General features: G+C 41.0%; 1 protein-coding gene across 1 annotated transcript in view; it reads left to right on the top strand.

The window, feature by feature from the left end:
- The window catches only part of NCKAP5 (NCK associated protein 5), a 647,654-nt gene that overhangs the window by 606,307 nt on the left and 17,803 nt on the right, over nt 1-23,544 (top strand). The window contains exons 16-17 of the mRNA XM_015409153.1: nt 15,472-15,789; nt 21,279-21,421. Of these exons, the coding sequence (XP_015264639.1) occupies nt 15,472-15,789; nt 21,279-21,421 (461 nt within the window). The remainder of the gene's footprint in view (nt 1-15,471; nt 15,790-21,278; nt 21,422-23,544) is intronic.

Consider the following 23,544-nt stretch of genomic DNA (forward strand, 5'->3'; position numbering starts at 1 on the left):
AGTCAGCATCCCAACCATCAGCTGTTTGGAAGAAAAAGGGAAGCAGAAAGGCCTTTCTTTCTCTCTCTCACCCGTTTGGAAGAAAAAGGGAAGCAGAAAGGCTGACTTCAGCCTTTCTTTCTCTCTCTCACTCCTAAACAGGTGATCAGTTAGATTTTAACCTCTTCTGAAAAGGCTGCATATACATAGCCAATCGGTTGGATCGGAAAATGGAGTCCTTATGCATAGGTTCTGTCTGCAAATGTAGTTTCTCTGGCCAGATGGGAGATACGCATGAAAGCCTGCTTCCGTGTGTGCCTAGTACCCCTGGCTTGATCTTGAGGGGAAAGTTAGGGTTCATGTACAAAGAACCTAGTTTGCATAAACAAAGAAAAGGTCAATATGAGGCCATACGTGTGTAACGTAAGCACAGTTCATTCTGTCAGAACAGCATTCTGCTGCCTTCAATCTGGGCAAGGTTTTCAGAGACTCAAACCAGGAGGCAGGCCAGTTGGCAGACCATCAGTTCTGCTAGCTTCCTATAAAATCAAGCAGCTCAACTCTTGAAAACTAAGTTAATTAAATAATTGGTGTGTATTAAATATGGATATGGCTTTTTTCTTCTTTGGAGTGATATAAATTGATCAGATGTAAGAGCCAAGCCAGGGTCTGCAGTGATATAAGACGTGGATGTCTTTATTGGCTCGTCAGTTCACAGGATCCTGCTGAGCTGAAGAGTACAAGCTCTGGCCATCTGCTGGGGGGTGCTGCAGAGCAGCAGTGATGAGGCCAGCAGTGGCTCTGCCTGCACCCTTCCGCAGTGGAGTGGCGTGGGAGTGAGGTTCCTAAGATCTGTTCCCAGAATTCAAGCCTCCTGATGCCCACACAAAGCCTCATAGTCAAACTCATGAATGAGCTTTGAATCTCAGAGGAAATGAAGCAAGTCCAGAAGAATGTCTTAGTTTTAATTCAGGAGAATAAATAATTCGTAAATTTTGCTCCGCCCACCACTACTACCCACATCACTTCTACAGGATTCTATAAGGTATCGGGGAGCTGAGCGGACCAGTTTTTCCATCTCCTGTTTATTTGTTTTTGTTTGACTCTCCACTGCTTCAACACTCTGTGCCTCCTGATGTACACTAAGTACTGGTTTGGGTTTGCTCTTTAATTTGGGCGTACCCTTTTTTCTTTGGATAACTTTATGAAGTCATGGTCTGCATACCTGGAGAGGATGATATCTACCTGGTCTGAGGATGACCCTGTTTTGCAACTTTCATTATTAACATGAGTCAGCTCACTTCACTATTCGTTATCATGATTTCTGTGATTATTTTCACTGGAAGTAGTTTCTCCTGTCTTCCTGGTATGGCCTTCAAAGAAAAAAAGAAAAAAAAGAAAAAGCAAATCGTGCAATCAACATTGATTAATTAGGTGAAATTATTGTGCAGTCCAACATTTGTCATCTACTATAAACGTGACTTTGATTTGGCAGAAATATATTAATTTTGCATGTGTGCTCAATTGTTTTAGCATTTCTGAGAAAGGAAAGGACAGGCAAATAAAGAGATCTGCTCCACCATCTGTAGTTTGAGAGCTTCTTGCCAACAACACATGTAGCATAAAGATGTTTATCACAGGCAGGGGAAAAAAAGTTGCTGGGAAAAGACCTATTCACATTGGATGTGGTGTAAAGTGTGTGTGTGTGTGTGTGTGTGTGTGTGTGTTTGACAACTAGGACATTTTTTTAAAAAAATCATGAACAGCAACTATCATCCTACTATGTCCCCCACCCCATTTTTTTCCAGCACATTGATTTATCTTGAAAGGCATAAGTGGGCTTTATATAATGGGGATTGCTTCTCTATGAGAGATCCCATGAAACTGCAGTAAACTCAATATTAGAACAATGTGGGGTTTCTCAGACATACAGTCTGTTGTACCAGGAGCTCACCAACTATGCAAAACAGGAGCACAAGCTACCTGCAGTCCTTTTGATATGGGTGGTCCCCATGCTGGGTTAATAAGAGTTTTCAAATATTTCTATGTGCATGCAGCTTCAGTACATGAAAACATGAATCCTGAAAAATCTGGCGGTCAGTTTGCATGCACCAAAGTGCTTGCATGATAAATATGCATGTTGTCTTGTTCACACCACATGGCAACCATGCATATTGGGAGAATCATGGGTAGTGCACACAGTTGGTGGGCTCCCAGTACACATTGTTATCGCAACTAAAAAGAGCTACAGAGTCTAATCAGTTTTGTGTGAATCCAAGTGACATTGCAGCATTAGCATCATTATTTCAAAGGCATATAAGCAAATGATTTGGAGTAAAAATGTTAGTAAAGGTTTCCCTTGCTCGAAAGCCAGTCGAATCCGACTCTAGGGATGCGGTGCTCATCTCCGTTTCCAAGCCGAAGAGCCAGTGCTGTCCAAAGATGTTTCCGTGGTCATTTGGCCAGCATGACCAGACGCCAAGGCGCACAGAATGCTGTTACCTTCCAACCAAAGTGGTACCTATTTATCTAGTTGCAATTTCTTGCTTTTGAACTGCTAGGTTGGCAGGAGCTGGGGCCAGAGACGGGAGCTCACTCTGTCATGCAACACTCAGGTCCTGAACTGCTGAACTACCGACCTTCTGGTCTGCAGTTCAGTGTCTTAACCACTTGAGCCACCGCAGTCCTTAAAAATGTTAACAATCCTCTAAAATTCATAATACAAATGAAAGGGGTGAGTACCTTGAAAGATCCTTGTTTACTATGCTAGCATTAAATAACAAATGGAAACTATTGTTCTGTTAAAAAAACTTCAATACACAGAAACGTGAAATATAAAAGTAAAAGATTTGTAGATCATATTGAGCATTATCAGTCCATATAAAATAGAGCACTGCAATATATTCTGAAGTCCTTTATTTAGTCTAATTGGAAATTGCCCAAGCAGTGAAACTTCATACTTTTTCTCTTGAGGGAATCTGCCACAGCTTTAAAGAATTAGCTGTCAGGAGATGTTATCAGATATTTAGCCTACATTTTGCTCAGATTTCAGCCAGCACTCCTAAATCTGTCTCTCGGATATTTACTTTTTAAGCTACATGTAAATTCCCATTACAATCCTTTAACTGCCATTTGGAGAGACTAGCTTCAGGCCACAAGGAGAAGTATATATGTGACAGAGGCTGTGTTCATGGAAACAAAGACAAATAGCCTTGGCCCTTCACCAGGTGTTTCACAGCCACCCCTCCACTCAGAGAATCATGTTCATCAAGCCTATGTTTTTCTGAAGTTTAGAGATCAATTACGACAGATCTAAAATCATAACTTTTTGCAAAATCTACACAGTTACCAGTCAGAAGGTAGATGGTTATTCTGAAGTGTCTGTCTTGCTTTTGTAGCATTTATGCTTTGTATACATACATGCTTTCCTCTCAGCCTCCCTGCCACATAGATAATTATATTCATTTTAGCTATGTGGTGATACCCAAGAATTCTCTTCTACTCTATATCTTAATGTGATTTCCAAGATGTTTCTATCTTCTGTAAATAAGTAGCCTTCTTTATAGTGGACAGCTGTATCTTGGAAAAGTCTGGAAAAGTCTCTATTCTGGCATCATTAGCATATACAAACAATTCAGAGATAGGACAGAGTGTGTCTCCTGCTTTCTCTTTACTTTTTTCTATCAGCAAGAACAAAGTAGGAGCCAATACTTCTTTTTAGATTCCTAAAGCTGAAATAGCCATAACTTGGGTCAGATGTAATTTTGAAGCAGGAATTCATACCCTCAGTACTCTATTCTGCAGGGATGTATGATATCTGGGGGGGAAAACCTGTCTAAGATCTTGTTGGCAGGGGTCATTTCCTAGAGAAAGAGGTGCAGGAGCTTGTTAGCATAACTTATTTGCATATGCCACACCCCCTGACATCACCGGAAGTGTGTCAGAAGGCAACACCCACCACTCAGGCTCCACTGGACTGTTTTGGCTTGCTAGGCTATTGGGGGGGGGGACGTGCAGATCTGTCCTCGTAGAGGAGGGAGAGCTTGGACCTGAATAAAACTTGGCCTTAAAGGTGCCACTGGACTGTCTTGGACCGGGGGGGGGGGGGCTCTGCAACTTACCTGGCTGCTTCTTGCTCTGACTGAGGGCTGCTGGGAGCAGGGGGTGGGGCTTGTTGCATGTGCCCGCCCCCTGGGCTCTTTACTGCCAGAGCTCTCCTCCTGTGCGTTCCTGCAGGAAATGACCCCTGCTTGTTGGTATATTAAATTTCTTTCAGTAGTGCCTCTGAGTTAGATCCAAAGATGGTCTTCCACATACGCAAAGAGATCTTCTGCTCATGGAAGATTTGTTTTTTACCTTGCATTAGAATATTGTTCAGGGAACCAGAGGTAAGTCAAATTATATCCAAAGATGACTACATTCTTACTTGTGTCTCATGAATGGAGCTTTGACTCTCAAAAGCTCATGCCCGGAAAATCTTGTTGGTCTCTGAGGTGTTGCTGGACTGGAATCCAGCTGTTCTACTGCAGACCAACATGGCTACCCTCTGAAACGACATCCAAAGATGTCCTTCTCCTTGGGCAAGACATTGTGCAATTCTTCCATAAGAACTGCCATAGAGTATATAGAACCATAGAATCACAGAGTTGGAAGGGGGGCATAAACCCCCTGCTCAATGCCGGATCAGCCTAGACCATCCCTGACAAGTGTTTGTCCAGTCACTCCTTTAAGACTGCCAGTGAGGGGGAGCTCACCACCTCCCTAGGCAGCTGATTCCACTGTTGCAGAACTCTTACTGTAAAATGGTTTTCCCTATAATCCAGCCGGTACCTTTTCGCCCTTCATTTAAACCCATTATTGCGAGTCCTATCCTCTGCTGCCAACAGGAACAGCTCCCTGCCCTCCTTTAAATGACAGCCCTTCAAATAATTAAAGAGAGCAATCATGTCCCCCCTCAACCTCCCCTTCTCCAGACTAATCATTCCCAGGTCCCTCAGCCTTTCCTCATAGGGCTTGGTCTCTAGGCCCCCAATCATTCCCATCGCTCTCCTCTGCAGCTGCTCCATTCTGTCCACATCCTTTTTGAAGTGAGGCCTCCACAACTTCATACTCTGTTATTGTTGATTGAAATATTGTTTTATTATTGTTGTTGAAAATAAAATAAAAATTAATTAAAAAAAAAGAACTGCACACAGTACTCCAGATACAGCCTGACCAATGCAGGTTACAGTGGAACTATCACATCTCGCAATGTGGATGTTATGCTTCAGTTGATACACCCCAAGATTGCATTAGCCTTTTTTGTTGCTGCATCACACTGGCTGTCCATATTTAACTTACAGTCCACCTCAAGAACTTGTTCACAAACACTGCTACCCAGAAGTGTATCCCCCATCCAGTATGCATGTTCCTCATTTTTGTTACTCAGATGTAGAACTCATCCTTGTTAAATTGCATCTTGTTTACATCTGCCCACTTTTCCACTGTGTTCAGATCTCATTGAATTCTATGCCTATCTTCTGATGTGTTTGCTGTTCCTCCCGATTTGGTGTCATCTGCAAATTTAATGAGTAGCTCCTCTACCCCCTCATCCAGAGCATTTATAAAAATATTGAAAAGTACCGGGCCCAGAACTGAGCCATGTGGCACCCACTGGACACCTCCTTCCATTCAGATGAAATGCCATTGACAACTACTCTTGGAGTGCGGTTCTTCAATCAGTTCCCTATACACCTAACTATCCTAGAGTCCAGTCCACAGTGCTCTAGTTTACCCATCAAAACTTCATGGGGAACCTTGTGAAAAGTTTTACTCAGATCATAGAAATCAGTGCATGAAGTCTTGTGCACACTCGTCCACAAACCCTTGTACAAGAATTTATGGAGCAGTTAGTAGCTGTTTTCCTTTTGTGGATTTTTGACAGCAAAGCAGTGTACTTTGCTGTATTCAGCCATGATTCCCTTCAGGCCAGTTATGGCCTGTAATGGGCAAAAGGTAATATTCACTTTTTTCATTCTTTTACACTACGAGGAGGAGGAGGAGGAGGAGGAGGAGGAACAGCAGCAGCAGCAGCAAATCTCAAAAATATACCATAGTGAATTTGGTAGAGAACATGTGTCATAAAAACAATGCAGTAAGGTGTACATTCAGGAAAATCCCTTTTTGTTTTCATGCAAAACGCTAATAGAAAAATCCTCAAGATTATATCCAGTTAAAAGATTTGTAAGGCAGAATATTGTTTTCACTGTTCCCAAGCATAATAAACCTAGACCCTTTCTCTACAAATTGATTAGCTGAACATTACTGAACATATTCTTGGATCTCACATAATGCCCTGTCATTAACACAGTTCTTCAAGTTTCCTGATACCGATCCATTATAAAAATGTGGTTTTGACTTTTTCCACTTAGCCACTGTAGGTAAGCTAGGAAGCATTTCCAAATCAGATTTTACGACTAACCCCTTCAAATAGCACATCATCATCTAAAACCTTTTATTTGATTCCTTGGAGTGAAGTCAAACTAGATATCTGAAAGAAACAAACATGGAAATGATGGTACATTATGATAACTTCCTATGCTATGTTTATGTTATGGGGCTGCTCTCAGAAGATCTCTAGTATCAAAATAAAATGTCATGAAAAAGGTTTGTTGAATGCTTCCAGGAAAAACTGAATGCTCTTGGATTCTGAGCACACCAGGGAGAATTTCATAGAAACAGAGATGTGTATAAGCTCTTTCATTGTAGTGTTGGGGGTGTAAGAATTGCATTTATGAATCATCTGTGACATTATTTAATGTCGAGCACAAATCAACCATTCATACTGCTAGTGCTTTGAAATATATAATTCAGAACACTTAAGGCCAAGTCATAAGCTTGCTAATTTATGAACTAATTTATGAAGCTAATTTATGAAGTTAATTTATGGAAGCATGGGACTAGTGTTTATTTATTTTAAATGTTTTTATGCCATCCCTCTGAGAAATCTTGCCCAAAAAGTAAAACAATAAACCAACAGACTTAATTCAAAATAGTTAACATGACAAATAAAATACCAACAAATATCATTTTCTGCTGTAAGACAATAATAAAATGAGACAGCAGGCAGGCCACGGAGAAGGGGTTAAAATAAAATACAAATGGTGGGCCAGAAAAAAAGTTATATAAAAGCCTGGATGAAGAGTAATGTTGGCAGGCAGGACAATATAGGAGCCCTTTTGTGGCCTTAAAAGATGAGCACGGACATTTTGAATTGTGCCACATAAGGCAGTTACTACTACAGACCTTTTAGCACAAGGTAATATAAGGTGGCTCAAGTGGTTAAGACGCTGAACTGCAGGCTGTGGAAGGTCAGTAGTTCAGCAGTTCGAGGCCGGGTGCCGCATGACGGAGTGAGCTCCATCTCTAGTTCCAGCTCCTGCCAACCTAGCAGTTTGAAAGCAATAAATTGCAAGTAAAAAAATAGGTACCATTTTGGTGAGAAGGTAACAGCGTTCCGTGTGCCTTGTTGTTTAGTCATGCCGGCCACATGACCACGGAAATGTCTCCAGACAGCGCTGGCTCTTCAGCTTTGAAACGGAGATGAGCACCGCAACCCTAGAGTCGGACTGGCTTTTGAGCAAGGGAACCTTACCTTTACCTTTAATATAAGGCTGGATTGCTATTGAATCCCTGATAGCAATCTAGCCACCACATTTTGTAGTAACTGAAGTTTCTAAGAAGACTTCAAAGGCATTCAACTAACTTTTCTTTACAGCTCATTCCAGTAATCTAACTGGGATGCAATTAGGATGTGGTTCACTGTGGCCAGGTCATAGATTCAGGTGGGTAGCCATGTTGGTCTGGAGCAACAGAACAGAGTTTCACTTATAACCGGAATTAAACTTTTTTTGTTTTAAAGGTGCCACTGGACTCAAACTTTGTTCTGTGGCCAAGTCATTTTTTTCCCTCCGTGACAAAAAAGTACTATATTCCACAGAGGAGACCTGAGCCCCAGTATCCAGCAGCACCGTAAAGCTATGAACCTTTAAAGCTCTTCCAGGAGAGTACAGTCCCCATTTAGGACAAGCTAACCCCTCAGTCTGAGAGTGGCTTTATTATTAACCTATAGCACCTCATTTGTGCACCTACTAATAATTGTATCCAGTTTGGAAGTCCTCTTTGACCTGGCCGTGCTCTCAGATGTCCAAGTATACTAAATGTGATCTTTCTTTGAGTAGTCTGACCTGATGAGTAACCCAATATAGTGTGGTTTTCAGATTTAACTACTGTAGCATGCTCTGCATGGGACTACTTTTGAAAAGTGCTTGGAAATTTCATCTGTGACAAAATGTGGCACCTGTTAACACGAGCAAGTTGGTTTGGCCACTTAAACACATCTAGATAAATCATCAATGGTTCCCAGTGTGCTTTTGGATCCAATTCAAATGGCAGATGTTGACCTTTACAGCTTTTAATGTCTGGGGACCAAGACACCTCAAGAACCTCTCTCCAAAATGCATCTTCCATAAAATAAGGTCACTTGCCCTTTTGTAGTCTACCATCAGGATGTCTTTAGGGGGGCTTAATATCTGATATTATCTCTGATAATAGCTCTGATATGGGGCCTTAATATCTCTGAGACTATAGAACTCCTTGTTCTGTCAAGGGGTCATTTGTTAGGTTTTTGAAAACTGGTTAAAATTGTTTTGTTCAGCTAAGCTTTTAGGCTGACAAATATTGGTGATAGCAAGCTCCCAGTATCACCTTCTAAAACCTGTCCTCCAAGTAGAACAGGAACCACTGCAAAATGGTGTCTCTCAGTCCCAGCCCAGAAAGGTGGTTCAGAAGGATGCCATGATTGCTGACAATCAAAATCTGCAGAGATACTGAGAAAAATCAATAGTCACACTGTCCATCTTCCAGATCAAGTCATCCATAGCTGTTTCAGTCCCATCCAAACAACTCACTTCATCCAGGAATGCTTGAAGTTGTACAGTTACCACCCATTCAATCTTCTTGCTCAAGAATGGAACATTTGAGACTGGTCAATAATTATTGAGTCCAGGGTAGGCTTATTTAGCAGAGTACACACCACAGCTGTTTTCAAGGCTAGGAGAGTCATCCCCTCTGTCAAGGAAGTATTAACTACTCCTTGGATCCAGTTAGCTCCCCCCTCCAGCAGATTAAGTAACCCAGAAGATCACACAAGCAAGTGGTAGGCCTCAACCCTCCAAGAACCCTATCCACATCCTCAGACTCAATAAACTAAAAAATATCCCAAACAACAAGACGAGGTATCACTCTGGCACCTTATGACCCTGCCACTGCTAAAGTAGAATCAAAGTCAGTACAGGTATGAGAGAATTTATCAGCAAAATGTTGAGTAAAATGGTCACAGTGGGCCACCAAGCAGTCCACCACCTCCCACAGGCCAGATCCCAATGGCATCTGACCACCCAGAACAGCTCCACTGGCTTACACTTTGCAGATGCAATGGTGGCAGAAAAGTGTTGTTTAATTGCCACCATCATTGCCACAGAGTAATCTTTAAAATGAGCTTTAGTTGTGTCTTATCAGATTCATCCTGAGTCTTCCTCCACTGTCACTCTAGTTGTATACCTTTTCTTTTCATTGCCCACAGCCCCTCAGTAAATCAAGGGTCTACCTGGGCTGTAACACCTGAGACTGGGTACCTGAGAGTGATCATATCAATCACCCACATCATCTCATTCCAGAGGTCAACCATGGCATCAACAGGAGCACCAACCATATCAACAGGAAAATCCCCTAGAGCTGTCAGAAGATCATTCTAATCCATTTGGCTGGAGCGGGGGCAGATCATTCTAATAGATCCTCCACCCCTCTAGAGTCTTGATATCCCTGTAAGTTTAAACCCAAGCAAATAGTGACCTGGCCATGACAAATGAACTGCTATTAATTTCTCCACCATCAGATTGCATTCATCCTGCCCAGAACAAAATACCAGATCAAGAGGGTAACCTATCAATGTGTAGGACTATTAACTCAAACACGCTCATGGTTGTCTTGGAGGCTATGAAATCATGAACCACTTCTGACAGCATGAACGTTGAAGTCCCCCAGGACAACCAGCCTAGGGGTTCTCAACACTGCCCTTGAGACCAACTCTGTCAGCTCAGGCAGAAAGAATCCCAGACTTGTGTTTCAGTCTCAACATTGAGTATGCAGCCCAAGAACTGGAGTCTCCTGGATGGGGCATAAATAAAAATAATTAGGTTTAGCCATTTGTATTTAGTTTGAAAAGGATGTGTTTGGAATAGATAGCTTCAGTGAACCAGGGCTGCCAAGAGCCACCATGCGCCCCCGGGCAAAGGTTCCATCCCCCCCCGACCCTGATCAAAACTAAATATCTTAACAAAGCAAATTACTTGTCTGGCTGTTAGCATGCATCTACAATAACAAAAGGATCCACATGTCCATCTGTCTGTCCACTTGTGGCAGGCATAACACATCAGAAAATAAAACCAGGAAAGTCAAAATTGGGCCACCAGCTTCAGGATGATCCTGGGAGTTCCAGGGCCAAAAATGAAAGGAACTGGAATATGGATCTGGCCCAGGTTATCTCCAGACCCCCGTGCTACTTGCAGTGGAAAGTAAGGTTGTGTAGAGGGTTAAAGTGTCAGACTAGGCTCTGGGAAACCCAGGTTCAAACCCCCAGTCATGCCATGGAAGCTCGCTGGTGATCTTGGGCCTGTCACTCCCTCTCAGCCTAACCTACCTCACAGGGTTGTTGTGAGGGTAAAACAGAGGAGAGGAGAACAATGAAAGTTGCTTTGGATCCCTCTTGGGGATAAAGGTGGGATATTAAATAAATAAATTCTAACTTCTGTTCCTCATTTGTTACCACTGAGGCAGATTAACATTTATTATCATGCGTGTTGAAGGGGGAGGGGAAGCATCCTTTTACTACTTTAATAGATTATGGGGAAATATTAACTCCCCCCTTCTGTCCATAATATTAACAGAGGTTTGCTTCTATACTACTATTAAATACGTTCTAGGTTGCCAACCTGGATGGGTGAGAAGACAGTAACACTGAAAAATGAAGGGGAGGGGAGGAAAATTAGAAGTTGGGATAGGTTTCTTTTCTTGTTTTTCTTTCTTTCTTTTTCTTTTTTGCTACCACACACTAACAAGGCTGCCCCTTGGCAAGATCTGGCAGTGTAGGGGCTGGGTCGAATGAAAGGCAAAAGGAAACCATAGACCTTGTTAGGAGGCTGCATCCTGTCCTGGCTGGTCTTCCCTTGCTCCAGTGCAGGCTTGGCAAATGATCAGTTTAGCAAGATCTGATCAGCAAACATTCCCTCTGCCTCCAGATAAACTCTGCAGAAAGGCCAAGGAGCTCTTTCCTGTGATCTGCCTTCCCTGCACCCCTAGTGGTTACAGTCAAAACTGCATGAGGGATTTTTTTAAAAATGCATTGTGTGTGAATACAGTAGGTTGCTGGCTTTAGGGGCCCTACAGCTGACTTGGGCCATCCAAATTTTGTCCTTACAGTCCCCCTATGTTGGCGGCCTTGCAGTCAACCTCAGCTATCAAATGTAGTATTAAAAATGCTGCTTGTTGCTGGAGACTGGCATGCTTGGATGCCTTTCCTCACATTGCTGGTGGTGGTTCTCTACAAACCAAGTTGCTGGAAAGGTCAGCAGCTAGTGATTTATTGTTGTTTGCCTGCCCTCTACTCATAGTGGCTTCTAGCCCATTGCAGACAGATTGTCTGAATAATTTGCCACAGGAAGAAGCCACTGTTTTCCATTCTACACAAACAACTAAATATAAGTTAATTTATCCAGTATAAAATTGCATATCTGGTCATAGAAAACCATTCCATTGTCCCTTTGCCATGAGTAGGGATTGTTCATAATGAGGGGTATGAGAGAGACTGCAGTGGACACAAACAGGACAATTGCATGCACCCTCTGGCACCAACCCTTTTGCTCAGAGAGAAGAATCCAGCAAAGAATGGTGCCAATAGGTCATTGTGTTTTGTTCCTCATGCTCTGGAATAATCTCTCGAGAACAGCAAGTATTGTTTATGGGGAGTGAGCTTTGTTTCTTTGTTACTCTTTACAGGATTATCAATTCTTTTGTGAACATCAGCCCCTCTTGCCACTAAAGATTACAATTCACTTCTGCAAAATCTTCTCTACTGTCACTGCTTTCAAGCATAGTTCTGTTTCATTGGATTCCACTGGAAAAAAAAATTCTGCATTATGTTAGAACTATCTTTATGGAGTTCAGTATACGTTTAATACCAGAAGAAGACTGTGTTCAGAATACAGATTATTTTTATACCAATAGGCTGCCCAAGATAAAGGCTTTATTCTCTGACAGCTCTTTGAGAAGGAGAAAGGTAGCCATCACATAGTTTTTATGAGGCTCCACAAATGCTTTTGAAAGAGGCAGATATACAGCTTCACCAGCCAAAAAACTACAGCAAAAATGTTGGTTGCCCTGCTTATTATTTTAGAGAAGGAAATTATCAACTACATCACAATGAATATTACTAATCTTGAAACAAATACACTGTGATGGTGCAAGGTTCTTTACTGGAGATCTTAGAAAATATTTTTAAAGAACCTTACCACTAACACCCATGCACATAATAAGTAAGTCACAATAAATATAACAATGGAAGCAGAATCTTGATTCTGTCTTCTCACCCCCACACTCTCACTGAGCATCAGTCCTACAGCAGGACTCCTACTGGTGATCAAACTTGCTTTTGCATTTGATTTTGCTGTATTTAACAGTAGGGGAGAACTGTCTTGTAAACAGCTGAGAAAGACTTTTCATTTTTATTATTTAAAATATTGCTATACAACCTCTTCAGATTCAGAGACAGTTTTCAATGAAACAGTATACAGTAAAACAACATGAACATCGTAACAGGTTTAACACACTGGACAAAAGGGAACTGCTGAAAGTAACTCTCATATCCTCTGTTCTTAAGGGAGGGTTTGGAGAAAGGGGCTGAACTGTCCATGGTGCTGAAATCCATTTTCGTTCTTTGCCTAGGAACTGTTGTTATTCGCTGACAGACCGTACTTTGTTAATCTCATGTTTCACAACCATAGAATGTGTGCCTTCTTAAGAGCATTCCAACTAAATTTAACTATGTGTGGTAGCTATAGTACACGTGTACCTTTTTATTTCCCTATATCTTTCACTGTGCTCCCAAAATGAAGTAGTAGTATAACTTAAGATATGTACATTTTGTTCTAGGATCTATTCTGTATAACCTGTCACCCCACAGAGTCTCCTAAACCTGAGAGATGTTTCTGTGCTATAAACTAGTGGGGCTGAAGTGAATTAGAATGTCCAGCACTGAGCCTTTAAACAAGGACTAGATTTTCTTCCAAAGTCCCAAATACCACAGATCGGTATATTCCCAGGTAGTTATCAGCCTGGGCACAACAAAACAATCACTGGCGGTAGCTATTTGCAATAGAGGTGTCTACTATAAAGTCAGTGAGCCTAATCCCATTCTGGTGTGGGTAAAGTCACCCTAGGGTGGTATGTAGAGTCTCAAGTATAGCAGCAAAATGCTTTTATGATATCTCCTTAGTAAAATAAAAGGGCAACAACTGTAACAAAAGATATTATTTTACTAGCTGTGTCATTCTTTGATCTTCTGTAACAACAATATTCCAGATTATACTGAAATCAACCACATACTTAAATATTTTACTTAAGAGGATTATGAAGTGGCTGTTGTATAATGTGACAGTCTTAATTGTACAGATTAACTCTGCTTCTTTTAATTGCTCTAATTCAGGGATGATTAGTAATTCCAACTGAACAATCTTATTTTATTATTAATTTTTAAAAAATGTGACTCAATCCTGACAAATGAAGCTACCATACCTACAACAGTTCCTAAATACACATTGTTTTTGAGAAGATAAAACTACTTTCTGTCAATGTAGGCCATGATGGTTTGGATCCTTCAGTAAATTACTATTGATTGAAGTAATTTCCATTATCAGAAAAGGATTTCCTTTCCTCCCCTCTCCTACTTCAGCCCAAAATGATGCTCACGGGTGACCTTGGACCTTCAGGAACAGCATGGGGGCAAACTGAGGGTCTGTACTAGGAGGGTAAATGTGCATCCACATTCACTGGAAATTTACTGTGGGATCCAAGACTTTCAGCATCTCTCTGGATTATTTCCTGTGATTTCTGGTAGAATGTTTGCCTGAGACCCTGGAAAGCTTCTGGTAGACATAATGGACAATAATGAACCAAGTGGACCAATGATCTAACTTAATATGGAAGCTCCATATGTTTATGTGTAGCCTGTAGAGTGTCAGAATAGGATCTGGGAAACCCAGGAAGAAGAAGACGACGCTAGATATATTTTAAAGTCCTTCCATTCTTCAAAGAATTCTTGGTCTTCTTCGTTGTTCAATTTTCTAGTTATTTTATCCATCTCAGCCATGAACAGAACTTTTTGTATCCACTCTTCCAGGTCTGGTATTTTTTCTTGTTTCCAATATTGGGCATATATCATTCTTGCTGTTGTTATCAAATACCAGAACAATGTCCTCTTTGTTATATTTAGTTCTTCCATTTTTAAACCTAAGAGCAGAATTTCAGGTGCCTTCTTAAAAGAACATTTTAGAATCTTTTGCATTTCACTGTGGACTTTTGGCCAAAAGTCCATAGCTTTATCACATGACATAATGGACAATATTGAACCAAGTGGACCAATGATCTAAGTTAATATGGAAGCTCCATATGTTTATGTGTAGCCTGTAGAGTGTCAGAATAGGATCTGGGAAACCCAGGAAGAAGACGACGACGACATTGGATTTGTACCCCGCCCTTCACTACCCAAAGGTGTCTCAGAGTGGCTTACAAACTCCTTTCCCTTTCCCTCCCCACAACAGACACCCTGTGAGGTAGATGGGGCTGAGAAAACTCTGACAGAAACTGCTCTTTTTCAAGAACAGCTATGTCAGAACTATGGCTTGCCCAAGGTCATCCAGCCAGGTGCAAGTGGAGGAGTGGGGAATCAAACCTGGTTCTCCCAGATTAGAGTCCGCGCACTTAACCACTACACCAAACTGGTTTTAATATCACTCTGGAAAGAAAGATTTCTAGGTAATTTTGGGCCAGGCATACACTCCCAGTCTAATCCAGAAATTTTGTTTTGAGGATAAAGTGGAGGGGAAGAAATATTTGTAAGTTGCTTTGGTCCCCACTGGGGTAAACATGGGAGTTCAATTAAATAGATAAATAAAACTGTTTATTTGCTTTTTCCTGAGATCATAGAAATGCCAAGGGGTCTCCTGAATGCAAAAGTAAATTGATCCTGAGAACTTCTTCTTGTGTTCTGTCACTGAGCTATGAACATTTTCTTTCCTAGAATTCCTTTATTTAGGATGCCCTGTTTGCTTCTCTCCAGTGATCAGTAATTATTAGAACTCCTTTAATTTCACTCAACTGCACTGTATTTCTATATCTTAGAATCCTGCTGCCAAATGCGGACACTGGACAGTGGAATAGGAACCTTCCCTCTCCCAGACTCAGGAAACCGCTCAACTGGACGGCATATCTCAAAACAAGAACTGGTTTTAGAACCTGAAGCTTTCATATCACCTGAGCAAGGTTGTCCTCAGACTCCTTCTGAGAAAGCCAAAACCCTTGAGCGAGAAGTGCCTTTGACTGCTAATAAGAGCCAAGGATCTGCAGAAAGCATAATTAGTCATTCAACATCAGATCCTACTATGACTGCAAAGAGTGTACGACCTTTTCAGAGTCGCCTTCCAAAACCATCTTCTGCAGGTAAAATGACAATTACGCTGGAAATTAGATTTTTTGGTGTGCTCTGATGTCTATTCCCATTAGCTAATGACACTAGATAAAAGACATGTGAAATGTGCAGCTGAAAAGGCTCTTCATGTCACCGGAGAAGGTTAACAAGCTGGTGATGACACTGACACTGAAATCTTGTTACATAAAATACTAATCTGTACAACATATGCCCCAGCCCACAAAAAACAGGGAAGGCCTGGGTTTACTCTGTAATAGAAAACAAGGGGGTCCAGAAATGTCAGAACTGGGTCTTTAAATATGTAAATATACAAAGGTGACCATATTAATTGCTTTAATATTGAAATTTGGGCAAAACAATGTAATTTTATGACCAGAGAAATGATACATGCACTGCCATGGAAAATGAATGGTACTTCCCAACAATCTCATAAATAGTAACTAAAACTGCAGGTTCATCGGGATCATGCCATTCATGCAGTATGAAAGACACGACATTGTTTTGGGGTGAATGCTGTAGTAGATGTGGGTCACACTTGTTGTGAATAAAGTATGAACCACTTGTTCAGTGTGATCAAGGGATAGCATTTCAAGTTATTTCGATATTGGGATGTTTTACAGCCATGAATACATTTCCAATAGCATGGCAAAGACAGTGCTGCAAACCATGTGCACACAGGTAGATACCAGTACTGGGTGTTACTGGGGCTGAGAGGAGGTGTGGTATAGTCTTTAGACATTTACCCAGAGTCCATTTTTGTGACGTACAATGACAGCAGAATGGTTTTGCTCTGTTCAAGCAATATTTTCCCGCTTGAAGCAATAGCTAAGACCATGAAATAAAACATAAAGCTTGAAAGACACCAAACAATAAATGTAAGACTTTAATAAATACATGCACCACAAAGAAAAGCATCGCTGTTCACAGCAGCATAAAATGCCACAAGTAACTGGAGAGTATGTATTAAACATATAAATCAAAAAGTCACTCTGAAATGAAAGCAGTGCAGTTCTTCAGTCTGTTCTTCTTTTGAATACTTTTGTTTATATGCATATGAATTCTGTAGAAATCCTAACACACCAAGTTATTCACATGGGGAATTATTATAGGGTTCAAGATAAAAAATGTATATGATTGTAACTCGAGTGGTATGTCCCTTTGCTGTCCTGTTGGCTGTTTGCTTTGTCCGTGCTCATTTCCATGGAGGGAATGCTAAAGAGCGAGGGTACAGCACCACCTGGCAGCTCCCTCCGGTTTTGCCACCCATCGCCTCCCTCAGTGACAACAGTGGGTTGGCTGAAGGGCTGAGGGATGTGGGGAAAGATCTTACCATTTCCCCAAGCCTCAATCCCTTTGCCCAAGTCAAAATGGAAGCAAAAGTTGGCCGAAAACCTGAGGGCTAGGGAGGTGGATGGATGTATTTATTTACTTGCTTCCCAGCTTGTTTATCCTGCCCTGTTCTTCCTCTAAAGTACCATCCGTGTGATAATGGCATTTACCCAAGGCATGTGCTCAAGGCCAGATCCTCAGTCTTAAGCAGTATAGAACTGCATGACATGCCTCTAAACTATTCTCTGAATTTTTGTTTCACACTTCTCATCTCATTTATTCCAACAGTCACAGTGTTTTCTGTTGTAGAAAGCGAAACCCAAATAGCCAGTGCCTGGAGCTTTGCTTATGGGTTAAAGAGCTTAAGGGTGAAATCAAGGCTATCTTTTCTACCTGCCCATCAGTTCTTCCTCAAAGCAGTGGTAGCACTAGGTAGCTGTTGACACTATGACTCCTCCATCCCTAACCAATCAAAGTATAACCACCCAAGAGACAAAGACGAAGAAGAAGAGGAGGAGGAGGAGTTGGATTTATACCCCACTCTTCACTCAGGGTCTCAGAGCAGCTTCCAATCTCCTTCCCTTCCTCTCCCCACAACAGACACCTTGTGAGGTAGCTGGGGCTCAGAGAGCTCTGAGAGCACTGTGACTGGCCTAAGGTCACCCAGCTGGCTGCATGTGGAGGAGGAGTGGGGAATCAAACCCAGTTCTCCAGATTAGAGTCCACCACTCTTAACCACTACACCAAAATTAGCCTTTTGAAAGATGGATGGACAGGTAGATAGATAAAGAGACAGCTAAAGAATGATTTTTTCCCCTGTCCTGAAGGCCCAGGGCAACTAATGATAATTGGAGTTTACACAGATAGGTCCATGAAGAGCTCACAACTAAAACAGGTCAGAAAAAAATAACTGGACAGGAGCAGGCAAATATGAACTTCAAAATAATGGAATCATAGGTTGTCTGTTTGCCTAATAGAATCATAGAGTTAGAAGGTACCTCCAGGGTCATCTAGTCCAACCCCCTCCACAATTCAGGAAATTCACAACTACCTCCCCCCCACACCCCCTGCTCCATGCCCAGAAGATGGCAGACAAACCCTCCAGGAACCCTTGCCAAATTGGCCTGGAGAAAATTGTTTCCTGACCCAAAGTGGCTATCGGCATTTCCCTGGACGTGTAAGAAATGGCCACAAGAACTAAGCACTGATGCAACCCTTCCTGCCCTCCGTCTCATGATCTGCCTAAGTCTACAGAATTTTTTCAGTACAAAAAAAAGCAGAAAATACGTCTTCTGAATTTGGTTGGAGAAAAGGGCATGGAAAATAATTCCAAGCTCTCTTAATTATGTTCCTCTTCAGTCATCCAAAAATTAACTACAATTACTCGGCTTTGTTATGTAGAATTTATTTATTAACCTATTAACTGTTCTTCAAAGAGCCCATTTGTTGTGACACATAGAGCATTGGGCAGGAGCAGTCAAATAAAGAGTCATGTGTAAAAAAATCCATTGTCCAATAACAATTGGTTTGACTTGGACCAGCGAATCTCAGTTTTATGCTTTATTTTTGTTGGCTTTTGAAATGAACAATATAAGGTCAGCGCTCTTTCCCCACTCCTAAAGGTGGAGGGCTTCCAATTGAACTAATATAATCTATCTATGGAGATCTGAACAGAAAATGCCAATGCAGTGTTTGAGACCATGACTTTATTAAAAGTAGGATATTGTAATAAATCAACTAAAATAACACCACCAGTCCCTAAATGTAACAGTTCTGCCCTTCACTCTACCATAGTTCGTATAATAGCACAAAGACTTACTCTTGTGGTTGACAATCACAACCGCACAGTCAAGTAGTTAAACCTTAAACTCATTTGTCCAGAGAACAGCCTGAAAATCATTTGAGGCTTTTGCCCAGGTCAGCTCATTCCCACTGGCCATGTAAATAGTCAAGATCATCTGATCCACCAGTTAGGAAGTCAGTCAGCTGTTTCTCTAGTCTACAAATTTAGCTACTCCTAAAATGAGGTAGCTATCATGAAAATAAAACAAATTTGCATATGTTGCTACTTCAGTTGAACTGAGTTGTGAATCAGCCTTCTTAAACTCTGCATAAGGAGAAAAATGTTGTAGAAAGGTACAAATGTGTTGAGGCTGCCTAATTATATGGCAGAATCACCATCCCATTCCACCTCCCACATTTATGTGACATAGTCAGTTAAAGCCTACTGCAAGGCTAACAAATAATGTTTTGCTAATGTGTCAATATTTAAATTAAGTAGAGGAATAAATAGGCTGCATTAAAGATTCTTGAGAGTTTATGAGAAGTCTTCTAATTAAACATGTTGGAATTTAGTTGATTTAGCAATATTCCCAGTGCAGTTTTGCAGTTGCTATAATGGAATGCAAACACACATTGTACGCTTCATTGGAAGCTCCCCTGCTCATTTCAAATCAAAGCTAAAGAAAAGATTTTTTTAATTCACATTATTTTGAAATGAGTATATTGTTAATTAATGGCACAACTAAGGGGGACTCAGAAGAGAAATCTTAGTTATAGATTATATGCTACATGCTTGGATAGCCACATGTGTGACCTCAATTCAGCAGTGTGCTGTAGAGTAGACTCCATGATTAAACACTGTCATTATAACAAATTGAATAGAAACGGCAAGCACTGAATTGCTTCATAAGAAGTCGGGAGCAGTAAGATTGTCCCGATCTTAATGCTAATAGTCACTGCACCAGCCTTCAAGGGTTTGTTTCTTAATTAAATTCTCTTGAAGGAATGTAAAAAAAAGTAGTATACAGCAGATTGGGAGGTCAACTTTCTCATTCTCAAATTTTATCATCTGACCCTTCTCATACACACACAGAGAGAGAGAGAGAGAGAGAGAGAGAGCTCCTGCAGTTATCACTGAATCCTGCAAAACACTGTGCATTTCCTTGTCTTCTGTTTAACACACTATTCGTTCAGAAAACAAAGAAATCATTTGGTCAGGATCGTTTATGGTAGATATTGTTCTTCCAGTCTGCCATTTTAAAATGTTTGCCCTTTTATTCTCAGTCAGAAGACCTAGGCTTAGCTGTAGCTGTTATTCCTACCAACCTAACACATCAGGAACTAAAAGGAACAGTTGAAAGTGGGACAAAGGTTTTCAGGAGGCTTCCTGTCTTAAAAACAAAGAGTTGCATAACCCAGGGCTGACATTTTGCCTGCAAGCATGAAGGCTCATGTAGACAACACTGCTTCTGCATCAATTTCTCTAAAGCTGTACAAAACCAGTGCATTGAAACTTCATGTGTTGGCATATAGTGTAATGTAGTTCAGTATTTGGCTTTCGTGGTTTAAAGAAAAAAATTGGTAGAGGCTCGGGGTCCAAACAACATGTTGAGTTATATCCCTTGGAGAATTTCCATGGATGGAAGGGGGTGATTTTCATCATGTTCCCCCTCTCACGGCAGCTGTTCAATCCCCTCTTCATGTTGTTTCACATAAGTAGTGTTTCTGGGGACATCTGGGCTGCAGCACATGGGAGAAAGCAAGGAAATCACAGTCAGCATACAAAAATCCTTTCTGTTCACAGTACCACGGGGTCTAAACCATTATGTGTGACCTTCGTGATTGGCCTTCCCAACTTTGTTCTAACAGTAAAACCCAGGTATGTGGGGAGAGGGGTGGGGAGTTGAAAGCCTCTGGCTAAGAAAACGCTTTGCTCCTCTCACCCTGGCAGAAATCCTCCCCCTAATTCCAGAGATGTTGTTTGCTGCAATTGGAGTTGTACCTCTCCCCCCCGCAACAGCTCCAAGGAAGGGTAGTTTCTACATATCATGGTGTAGAGAAGGATGTCCTTGATCCAAAGCTCCTCTCCTGGCAGCTGCTTTTTAATGCTGGATAAATAATGGATCTTCTACATGACATGAAGTTTGGCCATTAGAAATCTTTCCTAGTGTATCTAGTGGTATAGCTCAGAGTGTTCCCCCTCTGATCTGTTCAGGTCACTTTTGACTCCGACTCTTCCTCTTCAGTGAAAATTGTGCCACCTTCTTCCCAAGCAAATGCTCTGTGGGATCCAAGGCAGTTTATTCAGCATGTGAACCTCTGCATGGATATGGAATGAAACACTATATTTTTCAGTCTAAAGATTTTCCTTTTTCTTTCTTAAATCCAGGAATAATGACCCCTATGAAAAAAGGGAGCCAAGAGGAGAGCTCTCTGACTTCTTCACCATTAGGGCATTCAGGGGGGACAAAAGCTGGCAACAACAAGAAGCTATTTCCAGACTGGACCAGCAAAAAAGCTATTAAGACCAAGGTATAAATGAAAAGATGTTTCAGGCAGTAGCATTTGTTTAATTCCCACAGTTATACCCTACTCTTTCATCAAGGAGGTCAGGTTGGCATACATGTATCTCCCCCTTTCCAGTTTATCCTCACTACTATAACCCTGTGAAGTAGATTAAGACTGGGTGAGTGTGATTAGCCCAAGGTAACCAAATAAGCTTCATGGTATGTAAGAATTAGAGCCCAATTCTCCATTGTACTACACTGAATCTATTAGTAAACAGTATGTTCTACTGGGGAATGAAAAAGTAACCAGACTGCATAAAACAAATTAATTACTTAATAGTCATCTTTGCAGTCTATTAACACTTTCCATCAAATAAATGTGTCATGTCTGTCCATTATTAATTTAAAAGTATATGTACTTTGTCCTTTCATTTTCAGGCTTTACAAATAATTGGTTTATTATTATGATTGCTATTAGACCTACAATTAGTTTGCAGGTACACTATGACATGATCTGTCGCTTTAAGAGATGACGTCTTTCCTCCCCCACACACAAACATTTTCTTTGGTGGGATCTAGATTTGTTTTCTGTTTTTATTTTTTTGTAGGCTGATATTGAAATATTTTCTTATGCTGTAACTTGAAGAAAACTGAGCTGAATGCCAGAGAGTCTGAAAGCCGAATGAATATAGAAAGGATGTGGCATATCTCAGTATTTTATTTGAAAGCAGCTGTAGTATGGTTTTTTTTCCAATCAAAGGCTTAGAGGTCTCCAGCAGTGGAACATTATTTGCTAAACTGCATAGGAAGCTTGTAGATCATAGATTTTTGAAGATGATAGCCAAATGGCAAGATTAGAAAAGTGATCCCCATTTCAACTTGGCCTTATCAGAAATTATTCCCCCCCCCAACATCTGGGAAGCAGTATGAAGCAGATCTACTCACAATTAAGTTCCATTTTATTCAGCAGGCCTTACTCCCAGGAAAGTGCTTTTAGGATTTCATTTGTGTATTGTCATTTGTAAAATTTCTGTCATTTCTCTCAGGGGAACTTACCTGAGGCTTTTGTCTTTAAAATGGTCATATTCTTGCAATTTGAGATGAAATAAACTGGTCAAAATCAGATATGCTGTAATTGTAGAGTAAAACTGTAGTTCCTGCCCAACCATGACCATATCTTTTTATTTAGAGAAAAATAGCTACAGAAAGCTCTAGTGAGTGCTGTCAATTCATGCTACTGCTGCTGTTTAGCCACGCATGTATATGTGTCATATAATGCAACCAACAAACAAGTGTAACTTACTTTCCTAGAATCTAAGACCTGGTCCCTATATTCAGTGGTTGTGGTGGGAATAGAGACGCAATAGTTGCAGATAGGAAATAGGGCCTTATTTACACTGATCATTGAACAGAGTCTAACAAGAAGTACACACACCAGCACTGTACGTTTCTAATTCAGGACTAACAGAGTTTATAGTGTTACAGCTTTCACAAGGACCCATCATCACACCTACCACCTTCAGGACTAACAGAGTTTGTAGTGTTACAGCTTTCACAGAGACCCACCATCACACCTACCACCTTCACACATGCCAGATATTACAAAGTTACTCAAATACAGTGTTGTTAATTATGATATGGTCTCGTATTTACATACGCTCAGGCATGATTTCTTCAGAACAGAAACTAGTCAATAGACAATGCCTGAATGATGCTAGCTTGAGGATGAATCTATATTTCAGCGACTGGTAATATTTAATTACATGATAGATGGTAAAGTGAGACAGCTGAACATGGGCCAGATGGAGTCTGCATTCAGGCATCACAATTAGGTTCAATTAAACAGAGCTTTGCCATGATGGGCACAAATGTAGTTTGTTTCTAGCACTTTCATTGCTTCCCCCTGCCACCTCACCTTGCAGAAGGATTACAGTTCTCAAGCTTTGGGCTTCAGAAGCCTCGGAATAAATGCCAGTTTTCTGTGACATCAGAATGCAAGAGTCTGAATGAGCTGGATTTTGTTTATCTCCCTCAAAACAGAATTCTGAACTGGAATTAAACTATAGTTTTACCAATCCAATTAGAGTGGGACAGATTTCAATTCACCCAGTGCCTGTATTTATCACAAAGAACTGGAACTTTATATGA

The sequence above is a fragment of the Gekko japonicus genome, unplaced genomic scaffold, assembly GCF_001447785.1.
Source record: "Gekko japonicus isolate JY-2015 unplaced genomic scaffold, Gekko_japonicus_V1.1 scaffold116, whole genome shotgun sequence".
NCBI lineage: Eukaryota > Metazoa > Chordata > Lepidosauria > Squamata > Gekkonidae > Gekko > Gekko japonicus.